The sequence below is a fragment of the Aspergillus candidus genome (genome assembly GCF_002847045.1).
Source record: "Aspergillus candidus strain CBS 102.13 unplaced genomic scaffold BDW47scaffold_35, whole genome shotgun sequence".
Taxonomy (NCBI): domain Eukaryota; kingdom Fungi; phylum Ascomycota; class Eurotiomycetes; order Eurotiales; family Aspergillaceae; genus Aspergillus; species Aspergillus candidus.
In genome coordinates, this window is record NW_020194040.1 from 137,298 (window position 1) to 152,487 (window position 15,190).

Consider the following 15,190-nt stretch of genomic DNA (forward strand, 5'->3'; position numbering starts at 1 on the left):
CAGGTTTGGCTATCATCCTTCCGTCATGTTCATGACCAAGTTGACATGTCGACCGTGGCGCGTGCTGGCGAGATGGAGTTCATTATATGGGAGAATCCATAGCAGGCCTTGTGGAAATATGTCGAGATGCGGTACTGTGAGAAGGGGAGTCAAACTCGTAGCGGATGGAACCTACGAGGGGTTCCTCGTATTGGATTATGAGAGAGCTCCGTTTGGGTGTCGGAGGGTGAGAGCTCATGAAGTAGCTTGGGGAATTATTCTAGATATCCAGATTATGAACATCTAATAACAGGCTTTGAGTAAGTCTTGTATTTTGAGAAAGATACAAGATGTATAACCTATTTATGAAGGAATGAAAGAAAGCGGAAAGCTGATGCGACCGACCGGCGACTTGTTGACTTGATTTGGAGCAAAGGGCCGATCATCGGGCAGCGGCGGCGGCATGCAGGAGTCCATCTGATTAGATGATGTTGATCTGATTAGATTCGCCTTCAGCCTTTGCTTTAGCATTCAGCATTTTGGGGTGTGGCCCTCCTTTTCCAGAAGTTCGTTAGATTGGGGGGAAAGGATGGGGGGAGAGGAAGGGGGGAAAGTGGAAAACAACAATAATAATAATATGATAATAGTTGAATAATAATCAATAAATGAATAAATAAGATGTTCCAGAATGGCAAACTATTGAACTATATTGAAATAGGATAGTCGGGAATAGTGTATCCGTACGTCCTCAATCTAATTGTGTATATCGTCGTCATATTCCTGGGAATGGCCATCCTGGGCTTCGACATTGATGCCCCCCCCCCCCCGCTAGGCATTTATGATTCATTCAATTGCTGGGGTTGGGGGTACCGTCCTCCTTGGCTGGGCCTCCCCACTGATCGTTCAGCTCTAATCGATGTTGCCCAAAATTGTATGTCGGGTACCTTCTATTAAGGTAGTTTGTGCCTCTTATTTTGTATGGTTTGTCTTTTTATTCCTTTATTCCGAACAAACAGTATCAAAAGAGTATGTTGGTATTGCAATTAGATAACGAAAATAGTGGTAACACAAAGCCGCGGGAAACAAAATACTGTGTCACATTAGCTCGCGTCACGGGAAGATGTTATCAATCAATCAATCAGATTAGATGTATGGGAAATGTTATCTTATTCCCTCCACTTTGTGCGAATAAACATCTTGGGCTGAGAAGCCGACATCCTAAAAAAAAAAAAAAACAATAATGATTAATAATGGTGGAGTTTTGTCTCCGACGTTCCAAGAAATGGCTACTTGTTGACCCTCATCTGATAAAATTGGGATGTTCCATTTGTTCCATAGGCTCCATTCCCTCGAGGTTTCGGTTTCACCCTGGATGATGCGATGATGCGATGATGATGATGATGGTAGTTGGTGTGGACATCTGCTTTGCGAAAGATCTGATTGTTTTTATGGGGATGTCTCAAACTTTAGAGCAAGATGGACAGAAACAAGTACTTACGGCCTACAGGATCGACCGGAATCTCTTACCTCTATTATGTATAGATTGTACGTAGTCGGGTAGCATTGGGTCCGGCTTAAACCGCTTTTTATTTTTATTTTTTCTTTCGTGTTTTCCCATTCCCTTTTTGTATTTATTATTTATCATTTATTTATTATTATTATTTTTTTTTTTTTTTTTTCAATTAACTCTCATTCAACCTGTTAGTTTTCCTCTTTTTCTTCTTGTTATTCTCTATCCTGTTGATATCCTTGTTTCATTGTTTGTTTCTTCTCTTTCCTTCTGTGTACCCAGGTACTCCGAGTCCGTGGTGGACTGAGAACGGAAGAGTGATTGGCCGAGAGGGATTCCGGGCAGAGTTATCAGATGAGGAACCTCCGACCATCTTGCCGAGACTCGTCGTCATTGTTCTTGGCAGTCTGATTTTTCTTTTCTTCTTGTTTTTCTTTTCACCCCATCGTCCTACTTTGGGACATAGAATTGTGATCTAGACTGCTCTTGATTCCTATTCTGATACATAACAACCAAGTTGCATTTACCATGCAAGGCGTCGGACATTTATCTCAGAAATCAAAACCCTCGGAGGAAAAAAAAAAAACAGCACGATCAGATAGGAAGTAGAGTGCAGTAGCGTGGCCTCGGTTATCAGGTACTGGACACAAAAGCGACGGGTTCCACTGGGTCTGCTCGTCCACATCCACGAATAAGTGCTTGGGAGTGGGGCATTCAACCGCCAACAAAATGAAGACCAGCACCAAAAAGAAAAAAAGAAAAGAAAGAACGAGGGAGAAAAGATGGCCTGCCCAAGAGATTATCTTCACAAGTCTAATATGATGAATCCGCCGAGAGCATTATCAGATGTCCACACTAACAATCCATCCGGCCGCCCCTCTTGCTCCCCTGCCAAGTGGATGTTCCTACTCTCCATTCTGGCTTGGTTTCATTCGGCGTTCTCCGCTTTTTTTTTTGCTCTCGAGGGGACCCTCTCTGGATTCCCGTGCCATTGATGCCCCGGTAGCCCCCCATGGTGTGGATGGATGTTCACTGCAGCTTTCTTAGCCCTGGGCCGTAACCGGAGCCGTTGTGATGGTTCCAAATTTCTTCCCCCTCTCTCTCCCCTTTAGTGCGTGGGTGGATATAGCGATGTGTCATGGGCCTTTGTACATCCCCAGTACCTTTTCGTCTCTTTTTCTGGTCTGATCTTTCTCCCTTTCTCTCCGTCTTCTGGTCTTTTGTCTTTCTTTTGATTCTTGATTTTTGATTTTTTTCTACACTCGACTTGCCGAGTCTCATCCCACAATAACCCATTCAATTCAAGGTTGTCTTTTCTAGCGGGCATGCTTCTGGAGGTTGCCTGTTTGAGTGAGCTGTTTCGCTCGTCGACTGTACCTTGCTAACTCCCTGGGAGATCTTGCATGTGCAATTGTTAATTGCCATTGATCCCAACGTTATACTCTCCCCTCTCTCACCTTATTCGGACAAGACCAGGAAAGCTCCTGAGTCCTCTCGGCAAACGAGTTGCCAACAAATTGTACCTTCCGTTGAAGACCATCGTCAAGCATTCGACGGGGTTGCGGGGTTGTATGATTTGGGGGGGGCGGCGATATACCCCGCTGTTGAGACCGTATCCTTCGGGAGCTATACTGTCGCGCCGCGATAGACATCATGTCACAAAAAGAAGCGGCGGACGAAGGGCAGCCGGGTCCCAATGCTGTCGGTGATGTCCAGAAGCCTTCAATTGTACGTTGTTCCTCGTACCGGTCCCGGAAGATGTCTGCAGACACATCTAGGTAAGAAGCTAATCGCATCCCGAGTGTAGATGCAGAAGCTACAGCGCTACAAACCGACGAAAGCCGACGTTGGAAATTTCTTCGGCTATATCAGACTCCTCTTCTCGCTGGACTACACCAAGAAGGACGTCATCCTCATCATCCTGGGCGTGGTCTTCGCAATCGCCGGCGGTATTCCCTTCCCGTTACTGGGTATCGTGTTTGGCGACCTCGTCAACGACATGAATTCGACGACCTGCTCGTCGCAGAGCTCCGGGGGCAATTCCGCTGAGCTCGAGTCCAGCGTGCGCACCAAGGTGCTTTACGTGATCTACATCACAATCGCCAACTTCTGCTTCATCTACATCCACATGTCGTGCTGGTGTACCGTGAGCGAGCGGCTCGCGCGCCGCTACCGCAGACGGTATTTCGAGAGCATTATCCGCCAGGAAGCCAATTTCATTGAATCGCTTCCCGCCGGCGACGTGTACTCCCGTCTGGTCAGCGACGTCGAGGTGATCCAGTCCGGAACGTCCGAGAAGGTCGGCCTGGTCATCACGACCATCTCATACTTCGTGGCCTCCTATGTCGTGGCGTTCATCAAAGTCCCTCAGATCGCGGGAATGCTGGTGTCGGTGGTGCCGTGTTTCATGATCATGTCGTTAGTCGGAGGCCACTACATTAAAAAGTACGCAGGGATCCTTTCCGACAAGATCGGCGCGGCGACCTCCATTGCGACGTCCAGCTTGTCGCACCTGTCGCTCGTCCAGGCCTTCAACGCCAACGACCGCCTCGAGGCCCGCTTCGCCCAGTATCTCTCCGAATCCCGTGTAGCGGCCGTTAAGAAAGCCTGCACGCATTCCACGCAGCTCGGTTTCCTCTACTTCGTCGCCTACTCGGCGAACGCCTTGGCGTTCTGGGAGGGCTCGCAGATGATTTCAGACTCGGTGGCCAACGACAACAACGGTGTCTCTGTCGGTGCCGTCTACACCGTGATCTTCGTGCTCATCGACGCCTCGTTCATTCTGAGTCAGGTGGCTCCGTTCATCCACGTGTTCGCGCAGGCGGCCGGTGCCTCGGAACGACTGCTCAAGGTGATCGAGCGCCCGTCTCAAATCGACGGCACCGCAGACGACGGAGACAAATCGGCCATCTTCGGAGAAGAGGAGATTACGCTCCGGGATGTCCACTTCACGTACCCCGCGCGTCCGGACGCCCCCGTCCTGAAGGGGCTGAGTTGCGTCATCCCGCCGAAGAAACACACCGCTATTGTCGGGCCCTCGGGCGGCGGAAAGTCGACGGTGGTTGCCCTTTTGGAGCGGTTCTACGACCCTGATTCCGGCGATGTCATGATTGGCGACAAGAACTTCAAGGACCTCAACGTGGGTTACCTGCGGGGCAACATCGGGTTCGTCCAGCAGGAGCCGTCGCTGCTCGATCGGTCTATCTTGGAGAACATTGCGTACGGGCTCGTTTCGTCCTCGGTGGAACGACACCGGCGATTGGCCCCTTGTATCCTGGACTCGAGTCTGTCAGAAATGGCCGAGAAGGTCAGGGCCGGTGCGTCGGAGCGCGACGCGCTCGCGGAACACGATGCCTGCGTCTCTGAGGTCGTCGAGCTCGTCCGACAGGCGGCTTCCAGCGCTAATGCTCTGAACTTCATCGAGAGTCTGCCGCATGGCCTGTCGACTAGTGTTGGCACCGCCGGGAACCAGATGAGCGGTGGTCAGAAGCAGCGGATTGCCCTTGCGCGTGCGCTGGTTCGGGAGCCGTGTCTGCTCATCCTCGACGAGGCGACCGCTGCGCTGGATTCGACTAGCGAGCAGCTTATCCAGGCTGCTTTGGCTAAGGTGTCTGAGCGCGTAACGACTGTCTCCATTGCGCACCGTCTCGCGACTGCCAAGGATGCGCATAAGATTGTGGTCGTCAAGAGCGGCCAGGTCTCCGAGGAGGGATCGCATGCGGAACTGGTCGCGCGGGGAGGCGTGTATGCTGAGATGGTGCGCCTGCAGAATCTGGGCAAGTTGAGCGTGGAGGATGCGGCCATCCCTGAGGATTTGATCCGCGATGACAGAACGCTGACCGCGAGGACGACTGGGCCCGCAGACGAGAAGGAAGCGTTGGTCGGGGTGAGCGGGTCCGATTTTACGGAGGACACGGTGGTGGGGGGAGACTCGCCGCCGGGGACCAAGGACGGCGATCAGAACAAGAAGCAAAAGCGGTCCGGGTGGTTTTCAACCAAATACACGTTCTCGCTCGTGCGGCCCAATCTGGCTGTGATCTTTTTGGGTCTGGGCATGTCTTGCATCATCGGTGGAAGTTACTCGGCTGAGGCTGTTGTGTTTGGTCATACCGTTGGTAGTCTGAGCCCGTGCCACACTCCGGAAGAGATCAGCAGCGACGGAAACCTGTACGGACTGCTGTTTTTTGTCCTCGCTTTGGTGGAATTCTTCGCGAACGTGATCGGCGGCGCGGCTTTTGGCTGGGCCGCTGACAAGATTCTGTATCGGATTCGCGTCCTGTCGCTGCGATCTCTACTGGGCCAAACCCAGCAGTGGCATAGCGAGGACGATCGCAACCCCGGAACCCTGATCACCCACATCACCGGCGATGCCTCCGCGCTGAGCGGTATTACCGGGTCGACGATCGGGTTGCTCCTCGCTACAGCCGTGAACCTGGTGGCCGGCTTGGTGGTCTCCTTCGCCGTCGCGTGGAGGATTACCATCGTTTTGTTCCCGACCATCCCGGTCCTGCTCGTCGCGGGTATGATGAAGCTGCGCGTCCAGGCCAAGTTCGCCGAAAGGCATCAAAAAGCCTTCGCCAAGGCGACAGCCATCACGGTGGAAGCCGTGGACAACATCCGCGCCGTGTCCGCCTTCTCCCTGGAGAAGCAGTCGTACGAGGTGTTCGGTCGCGCGCTGCAGAAGCCCTACCGCGAGACCATGAAGGCCATTGTGTCCGGGAACGTCTGGCTGGCGTTGGCGTTCAGCATCAGCAACTTGGTCTACGCGCTCGCCTACTGGTGGGGTTCGCGCCAAATCGCGGAGCAGCGCTACTCGCAGACGCAGTTCTTCATCGTCTTGCCGGCTCTGCTGTTCAGCACCCAGTCCTGCGGGCAGATGTTTGCGCTCGCGCCCGATATCTCGAAAGCACGCGTCGCCTCGACGAATATCGTCAACTTGCTCACTACCCGCTCTGCGGAGGATGAGCTGAGCCCGGGTTCCTCGCGCAGCTTCCAGCCTGCCGGCACCCTGCTGGAGGAGAAAGCGGCCGCGCAGGCGCAGGACGCGGAGAACTCGACCCCCGCGCACAAGCGGACTTCCGACACGGCCATTGGCGCCGAGCTGCGCGGGGTGCATTTCACCTATCCCTCGCGACCGGAACAGCCTATCTTGAAGGGGCTCAGTCTCACCATCCAGCCGGGCCAGTTCTGCGCGCTGGTCGGACCGAGTGGATCGGGCAAATCGACCACCTTTTCGATGCTAGAACGGTTCTACCGACCCAATGCGGGGTCGGTTATCATCGACGGGGTGGACATCACTCGCCAGTTTGGTACCGAATTCCGCGACGACATCGCGCTTGTGCCGCAGGAGAATGTGCTCTTCGAGGGGTCGGTGGCGTTCAACATCGGGCTGGGCGCCTGTCCCGGACACGAGCCCTCGCAGGCGGAGATCGAGGAGGCCTGCCAGATGGCGAACATCCACGACGTGATCATGGCGCTGCCCCAGGGGTACGAGACCATGTGCAGCCACGACGGAAAGCAGTTTTCGGGTGGACAGCGGCAGCGGCTGTCGATCGCGCGCGCGCTGGTGCGCAAGCCGCGCATGCTCCTGCTGGATGAATCGACGAGCGCGCTGGACGTTGAGTCCGAGAAGCGCATCCAGGAAGCGCTGGCGACGCTCGCCGGCCGGACCACGATCATTGCGATCGCGCACCGGCTGAACACCATCCACCGCGCGGACCAGATCTACCTGATCGAGGAGGGCCGGTGCGTGGAGCAGGGCACGCACCACGAGTTGATCCAGCGGAGTGAAACGTATCGGACGAGCGTGATCCACCAGTCGCTGGAGACGTAAAGTCACTCATCCGTTTTTGGGATATGACTGGCTCACAAAAAGAAAGAAGAGGAAAGGGGAGGCATTTTTGCATTGTTTTCATACATATTGGCGACTCATGTGCATCTGCACATATGAGATGGTCCTTTAATTATACCTATACATCTGCTGGCGTTGGGGGAAATAGAGGGTTACTTACTACCGTGATGTTGGACATACCAGTCAGTACATACACAGGGTACTCTTGTCTGTATATAGAATCAAGATTGTTGAATCCAGATCGAGCTGAACATAGAACGATGTTCCTGACCGGGCTTATTTAGTATTCCGAACCGACGAGTGCGATGATCAGGAGCCGTCTGTCGATCAGGATTGTCGTTATCTCAGTACTAGTCGGTAGTTCCTGGAACCTAGTTAGCATTCTGACGTTGGAGTCTGAGCTCTTGTCAGACGCGATCTGGACTCGTATCCGTCGTACTCAACCAGATTAGCAGATTGAACCCTACCTGATCCTTTCCCCTCCACAGCCCCTGGGATGATGCGATCTCGTTGGTAGTCAGGAACCCCACTCTGGATGGTCTGAGAGTTGAGTTTCCATGGATAGAAGTCGGTCGATTCTATTATTATATGGGTCAGCGCAATCGATACCCGTTCGCACCTATCCCATACGATCATCTGTAGTAAAGATCTAGATCAAAAGCATCCTGTTAATCTATCCTGTTGACTGAATCGTATGGATTGAGTGGGCTGGATTGGTTTGAGTTCAACCAGGGTAATTACTGGGAAAAGGTTAGATTGTTATTCCCGCCCGAATCGAGCGCGAGTTTACCTGAAACGTTGAAACCTCTCCCACCGTCGGCTGTGTTTCACCTCACTTTCTTCCTCTTCCTTCTCTCCCTCTCTCTCTCTCTCTTCCTCTTTACCTTTCTCTTTCTCGGTCTTTCCCTTCTCTCTCCTCTCCTCTTTTCGACTTGACATCCTCTGTCTCAGATCTCTCACTCCTCCGACTGACAACTATCCTATCCTATTCTTTCTGCATGGTACGTTAAGTCCCCAACACCGCCCAAAGTTCCAGCCCCTCCGCCCGCCGCAACGCCCACTCAAACCCCCCTGCTCGTTACGATCTGGGGTACTTGTATTTCCTTCCTTTTTTTATTTTTATTTTTTATTTTTTGATTTCCAAAAAAAAAAATAACTACGTTCCCCTCCCCCTCCGATCCTTGTCTTTCCCCTACTATCAGACTTTACTCCCCAGACCCTAGTCGATCCGTTCGCAGACTGTTAGTTGATGGTCCATATTAGTCCAAGTCCTCCTTGTTCCGTGAATCAGACCCTGGGGAAATTGCGCTCCCACGCGCCAACTCTCCTCTCGTTACCGTCGATTGCCTTGACCTCGCTCTCACCACCCCTTTAATTTGAACCCTCGATATCTCTGACGGTGCTGATGTGTCGGGTCGGATGCGGGGCTTGATTGTTGACTCCCCTTTCCAACTTCCACCGGCGTTCTTGGCAACTCTATCGCGGGCGCGCTCTTCGCCTACACCTACTTCTCCCCTCCTCCTTCCCCCCCTTCACCTTACACTCGGACGATAGCCCTGTCGCGATCGGAATTGCAGTCATATCGCTGGCTCAATCCCGGCACTATCGTTCATCATGGAATCCCCCGCTGTCTACCCGGAATCACCAATGGAGCAGGAGGACGTCCCGTTCCCTTGCAAGGGCTGTGGCGAGGTAAGCGTGGACCCCGTCGTTGGAGAATCGACCGGTCGAGATGCTAACCCATGCTTGAACGTGCATAGATCCTCGAAGAGGGCAAGGCCTTTGAATTGGGTGAGTCGCTTAGGGAATACCCGGACTGAAAGAAAAAAAAAAAACATGGCGCTGACCGCTACTTCTTCCTACAGCGGGTAATCGTTGGCATATCGAATGCTTCTGCTGCAGCACCTGTGGCACCCTTCTCGACTCCGATGCGCACCTGCTCCTTCTCGGAGATGGCTCTCTCATCTGCAGCAACTGTACCTATAGCTGCAGTTCGTGCGGGAACAAGATCGAGGACCTGGCCATCTTGACCGGCGAGCAAGCCTTCTGCTCCCAATGTTTTCGCTGCCGCAACTGCAAACGAAAGATTGAAAACCTGCGCTATGCCCGCACCTCCCAGGGCATCTTCTGCATGGACTGCCATGAGTCCTTGATGCAGCGTCGTCGGAAACGGAACCGAGGCGCCACCGCGTCGAAAAAACCACCCTCGTCGAGCGTGAAGCTGGACAAGTCGCTTCCCTCTCTCCCCCCCCAAGAAGCCGCGTCGCTCTCCCGCGGGGTCGCCGAGGACCTCGCCGCGGATTCCTACGCGGATGCGACGACCGAGGTCGCATCTCGAGGAGCCGCTCCTGCGCTGGACGCGGGCAAGACCCCGAGCGCTGCGGCCCCTCGACCCGCGGCCGAACAGCCAGGTGCGTTTGTCTTCTTCTTCTTCTTCCCCGAAGTCGGGTTTCGCGCCCTCATACAGGGTCGGAAGTCTAACAGGGCCGGTGCCTCTTTTTCTCTCTAGACAATCTAATCCTTCCTTCGAGTACCTACCGAAGCCACCGTCACTCTACGCTTCCCCGGGAGGCGGAAGCGGACAGCGCCGGCGAATTGCTCATCCCTGTCGCATTCGACCCGTCGGAAGAGCAACGGCCGTCGCGCGACCACGACCACGCCAGTGACGGTCACAGTTCTCTTCCGTCCGGCCACACATCCCCTCACATTGCCTACCAAGAGAAGGGGCGGGACCGTGCCGCGGCGGACACGGGCCGTTGGAACCAGGATGATCTGGCGGCGACCGCCAACGGTACGGCGCGTGCTCCACCGGCAGATGGGTTCAAGGCCCCCCAGGTCCCCAGCCGCACCAAGTCCGAGTCGGTTCGGAGCTCCCGGTCCGAATTGCGGACGGGTCGGGGGGAAACCAGCACCTTCTCGTCCCCGAGTCCGGAGAGTACGAGATCGTCTAGCACCCTGCAGAAGGATGGGTCCACGCTCGGCTCGCAACGATCGACCGCGGCGGATAGCTCGCTGACCTTCCCAACGCGCCCGTCGCATGAGCTCCGTCGCCTCCATGAAACGAGCGGCTCCCTGGATTCGTCTCGCTCCTTCTTGTCGTCGAGTAGCAGCCAGCACCTCCCCCGGCGAGGCGATTCCCTGGAAAGCAAATTGTATCAGGCCCCCCGGAGGGACGCCGCCGGACATTCCCCCCGGCCACCGTCGGTCCATTCCGGTGAGACGTGGCACGAACGTAGCAAGACCATGACCAAGATCGGGGAATCACGCACTCCACGTGGCGACGTCGGCGTGGACCAATCCCGGCCACCCCGCCCGAACTCGATCACCACCATCCAGCAAGTAGACCGCACGGGTTCCCCGTTGTTGCGGTATAGCGCAGGCGGCGACCTGTCGATGGATGAAGATATGGCTCGGCTGATGGGTCCCGACGACCCCCATCCCGCGCAGACGAGCGACTCGTTTTTGCGCCGTGTATCAAATTCGGTGCGTCACGGTCGAAGCTTCAGCGACAGGGGCTCTCGTCTTTCCCGATATTCCAAGTCGCCCAGATCACCAGCTAACGGGACAACCTTCCAGGGCATCGCGAGTCCTTCCGCCGTCTCTCCTGACGCCGCGGCTGCGGATGAAGTCGCCTGGCTGCGGAGCGAGTTGCGCAGGGAGCGCCAGCGTGTCCATGAGCGGGAGCTGAAGATCGCCGAGATGGAATCGGTGCTGCACGCCACCGCGGACGTCAAGCAGGTCAACACGGAGCTCAGTGAGAAGCGGTCGACCATGGTCGTCCTGGATGCGCGGAAGGAGATCGTCATGCGCGAGCTGTCGGTCCTGACCGACCATCTGGAAGCCGAAAAGCGCGGTGGCAGCGGTCACCTGGACCTGGGGAAGCTGACCAACCACGTTCTCCGGGAGTTCGTGGAATCGATCCAGCAGCTGAAGGACTCTTTCACGCCGCAGATCGAAGAGCTCGTGCAGAGCCGGAACGACACCGCGGAGGAACTGGCGAATCTCAACCGGATGAAGGACAAGAGCTTTCAGGAGTTCGAGCAGCTGTCGTCCAAGAACGCTCAATTGGCCGAACTGAACAACCAGCTCGTCCATCAGATCCAGGAACTCTACAAGGCCACACCCACCGAAGGCAAAGGCGGTGCCAACGGGCTTGGCATCTACTCGCACGGCAAGGAGAAATCGCTGTCGTCCATCGACGCCCTGCGAAGCGCCAACGACGGTGCTTCGACAGCCAACATCTCCGAAGAAGCGGAGCCCGCGACCATCCTTCCAGGGCCGCAGGTGGTCAGCATCCGGAAGGGACAGCCTCGCAAGTTCAACTGGAAGAAGGGCGGCCAGAACGTCGCCAAGGGTGTCACCAAGGGTATCAAGGGCGCCTTCATGTCGAGCGAGAATGCGGTGGAAGGCGGGCCTGGTCTGCCTCGCTCCCAGACGCAGGACCCTAGCCGCCAAGGATTCGGATTTTTTGGAAACCAACGGAACAAGCAACAAGGTGGTCGGATGCCTCAGTCTGACACCGTTCCGGTCGTTGCTGAAAATGGACCTGCAAGTAAGGATCATGGCAAATTACCTTGTGATCACGGTGTGGTAGCTAACGATTGCTTTGTAGCGCTGTTTGGCACCGATCTGGAACAGCGGATGGAGTATGAGAAGAGCATTATCCCTGCTATCATCACTCGCTGCATCCAAGAAGTTGAACTTCGAGGTACGTCTTTCGGCCCCCGTCTCATCCACGCAGCAGACTAATGGAGAACCACAGGTATGGACATGGAGGGTATTTATCGCAAATCTGGAGCCGCGTCCGCCATCCAAACCATCCGGGAAGGCTTCGAGCAGTCCCCACAGGATTACGACATCTCAGACCCCGACCTGGATATTCACGCCGTGACATCGGCACTCAAGCAATACTTCCGCAAACTCCCCACCCCACTCATCACCTACGAAGTCTACGACATGGTCATCGAAACGGGCGAGATCCAATCAACCGCAGCTCGCATCGAGAGCCTGCAGAACTGTCTCCGCGAACTGCCCCGCGTGCACCAAGACGTACTAGAGTTCTTAGTATTCCACCTGAAGCGGGTCGTCGAGCGCGAGAAGGAGAACCTGATGAGCAGCCAGAACATCGCCGTGGTCTTTGCCCCAACCATCATGCGGCCGCAGAGCCTGGCCCGTGAGATGACAGACGTGCAGAAGAAGAACGAAGTCCTCAAGTTCTTGGTGGATAACTGCCAGGAGGTATTTATGGGGTTGCAGGGGTAGTCATCTGATTACTCAACTCGACTCGTTATTAACATCGTGGAACGGACCCGGTCGTTCAAAAACTGAAGGGTTTAAGTCAATTGACTTTTTGGGTGTTTTGTTATTCTTTCCCGCTGTTGTTTGTCTCGTTCTCGGCCCTGGACGGTTTCTTTCTTTTTTTTTTTTTTCTCTTTCACTTTGAATGCCGCGCTGCCTCCTGTTATTATTATTATTACTACTACTACTACCCACCTCCCCCTCGTTCAGCGTTAGAATACCCCGACAGACAGACACTCTACACACTACACTACGTTTTGTACATACCATACATACCATACTCTCTGGCGTGGCTGCCTCAGTTTCATTATCATTATTACTTCTTCTCTGCTCTACCCTTCGGCTTCTCTCTCTCCATCCGTATTTGAATCCGTCTTCCTCGACAGATTAGCGCCTCCCGCTCGATATACCCTTGTGTGTGTGTGTGTGTGTGTGCATGCTTCCGTTTGATGCCGCAGGTTCGAAGATAGTTTTATTTTATTTACTTAGTTCTGTCAATAGGTTTGGTTTTGGAGTAGGGTGATGTTTTAATGGTGAAGTAAGGTAAGGTCAGGTAGGCAGGCAGGCAGTAAGTTGGTATTGTAGGCAGATTGTTAAGTTCGTCGACTCTGTGCCTGTTTATCTATTCTAGGTAGGAATCTGACGTCCAAACTAGATGGTCTTACCTATACTAAGTACAGTGAGTACTATTCTGCTACTGTCTCACCCGACGTGATGCTCGATCGATCTGGGGTGGGGTATATGAAACGATAGGAAAATTGATATACATAGACAAGTGTTTGATATTTACATTTCGATCCCATTGTCAGCGTGACCTCTATAGGATAGAGTAGATAAAGGTCGACATTGGGATATTGATGAATGAGAAGGATTGCCTAGACCCGGCATATGGATTAGAAAGTCTCATCCTCCAGTCGCTCCGCCCGTCGGATCACGCTCGGACTGTGGTCCTCGGGGAGGTCATCTGTGGTGTCGTTTGCGCCGGCTGTGAAGAGGAGGTCTTCGACGATCCGTTTGGAGGCTTCTTTGGCTGTTTTTTTTTTATTATTCATGTCAGTGGTGTTTGATTGTTGGGGAGGATCGTAGGGTGAGGTGAGGGGGACAAACCAGGTGTCTTCATCAATCGGCTCTGCGGAATATGGAACTGCATCGTCTTGGGCGGACTCGGTCCACCCACAAAGTCCATATCATCGTCGTCGAAATCATCGTCGCTGTCCCAGACGGGTTTCTTGCCCTTGGCTGGGGTCAAGACGCTGATACCCGGTTTGGGGGTGGTGCGCGAGCGAGGCCCGCTGGGACGACGCTTGCGGCTGATGTTCGGGGTCTCGGGGTCGCCTTTAACGGGGGAGAAGATCTCTGCGTTGAGCTGTGGGGCTTCGAGCTCGGGGCTGGAGAGCGGGGAGTCGAAGTTGAAGCGGGATGATGATGATGTTGTTTGTTTCGGGGTGACGGTGAACTTGGGCCTGTTGCCGTAGGACTTCCCGATGGGCGTGGCCTGCACGCGGTAGGTCTTGTCCTGGAGGCGGTGCATGACGGGGTCAGAGGACTTGTGGGCGTCGTGCGAGACGGGCGGCACGAAGGGCGAGGAGGACATCGTGGGCGTGTCGGAGGGGCCGCCGTACCGCGGTGGGCCCCTCCCGGGGGTGGTGGGGAGGTCGTCGTGGTCGAGGTCGTATTCTTCTTCTGCGCCGTATTGGCGCGAGGGCGGGAGTGGCGAGTCGAAGTCGTCGACTTCGTGCTTCAGTGTTTCGTAGGGAGAGGGGCGCGCGATCGACGAGGTGACCGTTGTGTCGTTGTCGTGGGATAGTCTCTCCTGTTGGGGGTGGCGGGGGGTGCTGTGCGATGACAGGCTGAGTGCTGTCAGATCCAGGTCGTCTCCGCGGTGGTGAGCGTCTAGTTGTTCCGACGAGGCCCCCTCGTAGGATGTGTGCTCGGTTGTCTGGGTCACGTTGGCCGATTCGTCGTCTTCTGTGACGGTCTGGTCGCGCATCGAGTCGTCTTCGTTGGGGCGCTCTTCGTAGCCGGATAGGGAGACGTTGGCACTGGCTTCGAAGAATTGTTTCCAGAACTGGCGATAATAGTATTAGTTTTTGCGCGGTCTCTTCTCTTCTTCAATGTATGTTGTGACAAACTTTGGCGCCCTCCCAGACATCTCTCGAACTCTCGGCATATTGTTCGACGACTGGTAGAATGCTCGTCGTGACGATGCGATGGGCCTGGCTAAAATTGTGATCGATTTCTATATCCCAGGTACAATTAGTATAGACAATTGGGTTAGAACACTGTGAGTCCATTGTTTACCTTGAAGCGTCAGTGTGATTGATTGTTCCAGTTTCTCCAATTCCTCCGTGAGCGTCAGAGGACGCTGTGAGATGGATGAGGGGCGAGACATGGCGAGTCCGATTTTCTTGATACTCAGGTAGAGTCCCGTAAGAAATCCCAGGACAACCCACAAAGCAAGTATACAAGACTCTCTAATCGGTGGTGACGCGAGGAAAAACGCGGGCACTATTCTGGTTCCGTGGGCTGGACGCGGTCACGTGGCAGGGCGG

The 15,190-nt window shown here is 54.5% G+C and overlaps 3 protein-coding genes across 3 annotated transcripts; 2 read left to right on the top strand and 1 right to left on the bottom strand.

Annotated features, from left to right (window-relative positions):
* Window positions 1-3,142: 3,142 nt before the first annotated feature.
* On the top strand, window positions 3,143-7,322 carry BDW47DRAFT_127231 (ABC transporter ATP-binding protein; the record flags this gene model as incomplete). The annotated part of the gene is made up of 2 exons (XM_024816682.1): window positions 3,143-3,217; window positions 3,297-7,322. 2 exons carry the CDS (start codon window positions 3,143-3,145, stop codon window positions 7,320-7,322), a joined length of 4,101 nt encoding a protein of 1,366 aa, XP_024670464.1.
* A 1,201-nt stretch (window positions 7,323-8,523) lies between these two features.
* BDW47DRAFT_108631 (putative Rho GTPase activator Rga) lies at window positions 8,524-13,101 on the top strand. Its single transcript, XM_024813275.1, has 7 exons — window positions 8,524-9,032; window positions 9,101-9,131; window positions 9,206-9,751; window positions 9,850-10,823; window positions 10,917-11,892; window positions 11,953-12,048; window positions 12,103-13,101. Exons 1-7 carry the CDS (start codon window positions 8,955-8,957, stop codon window positions 12,600-12,602), a joined length of 3,201 nt encoding a protein of 1,066 aa, XP_024670465.1. The 5' UTR covers window positions 8,524-8,954; the 3' UTR covers window positions 12,603-13,101.
* Window positions 13,102-13,467: 366 nt separating this feature from the next.
* Window positions 13,468-15,087, bottom strand: BDW47DRAFT_108632 (DASH complex subunit ASK1). The gene is made up of 4 exons (XM_024813276.1): window positions 14,940-15,087; window positions 14,771-14,877; window positions 13,746-14,706; window positions 13,468-13,668 (listed from the first exon to the last, which is right to left on the bottom strand). Exons 1-4 carry the CDS (start codon window positions 15,028-15,030, stop codon window positions 13,532-13,534), a joined length of 1,296 nt encoding a protein of 431 aa, XP_024670466.1. The 5' UTR covers window positions 15,031-15,087; the 3' UTR covers window positions 13,468-13,531.
* Window positions 15,088-15,190: the final 103 nt, after the last annotated feature.

What these genes read in the sequence shown, in the direction of transcription:
- BDW47DRAFT_108632 (XM_024813276.1), bottom strand. Translation starts at nt 15,030, where the DNA reads ATGTCTCGCCCCTCATCCATCTCACAGCGTCCTCTGACGCTCACGGAG. An exon ending in ATGTCTGGGAGGGCGCCAAA is followed by an intron (nt 14,707 to 14,770) that starts GTTTGTCACAAC and finishes TATTATCGCCAG; the next exon opens with TTCTGGAAACAATTCTTCGA. An exon ending in CCGATTGATGAAGACACCTG is followed by an intron (nt 13,669 to 13,745) that starts GTTTGTCCCCCT and finishes AAAAAAAAACAG; the next exon opens with CCAAAGAAGCCTCCAAACGG.
- BDW47DRAFT_108631 (XM_024813275.1), top strand. Translation starts at nt 8,955, where the DNA reads ATGGAATCCCCCGCTGTCTACCCGGAATCACCAATGGAGCAGGAGGAC. An exon ending in GGGCAAGGCCTTTGAATTGG is followed by an intron (nt 9,132 to 9,205) that starts GTGAGTCGCTTA and finishes TTCTTCCTACAG; the next exon opens with CGGGTAATCGTTGGCATATC. An exon ending in TGCTGAAAATGGACCTGCAA is followed by an intron (nt 11,893 to 11,952) that starts GTAAGGATCATG and finishes ATTGCTTTGTAG; the next exon opens with CGCTGTTTGGCACCGATCTG.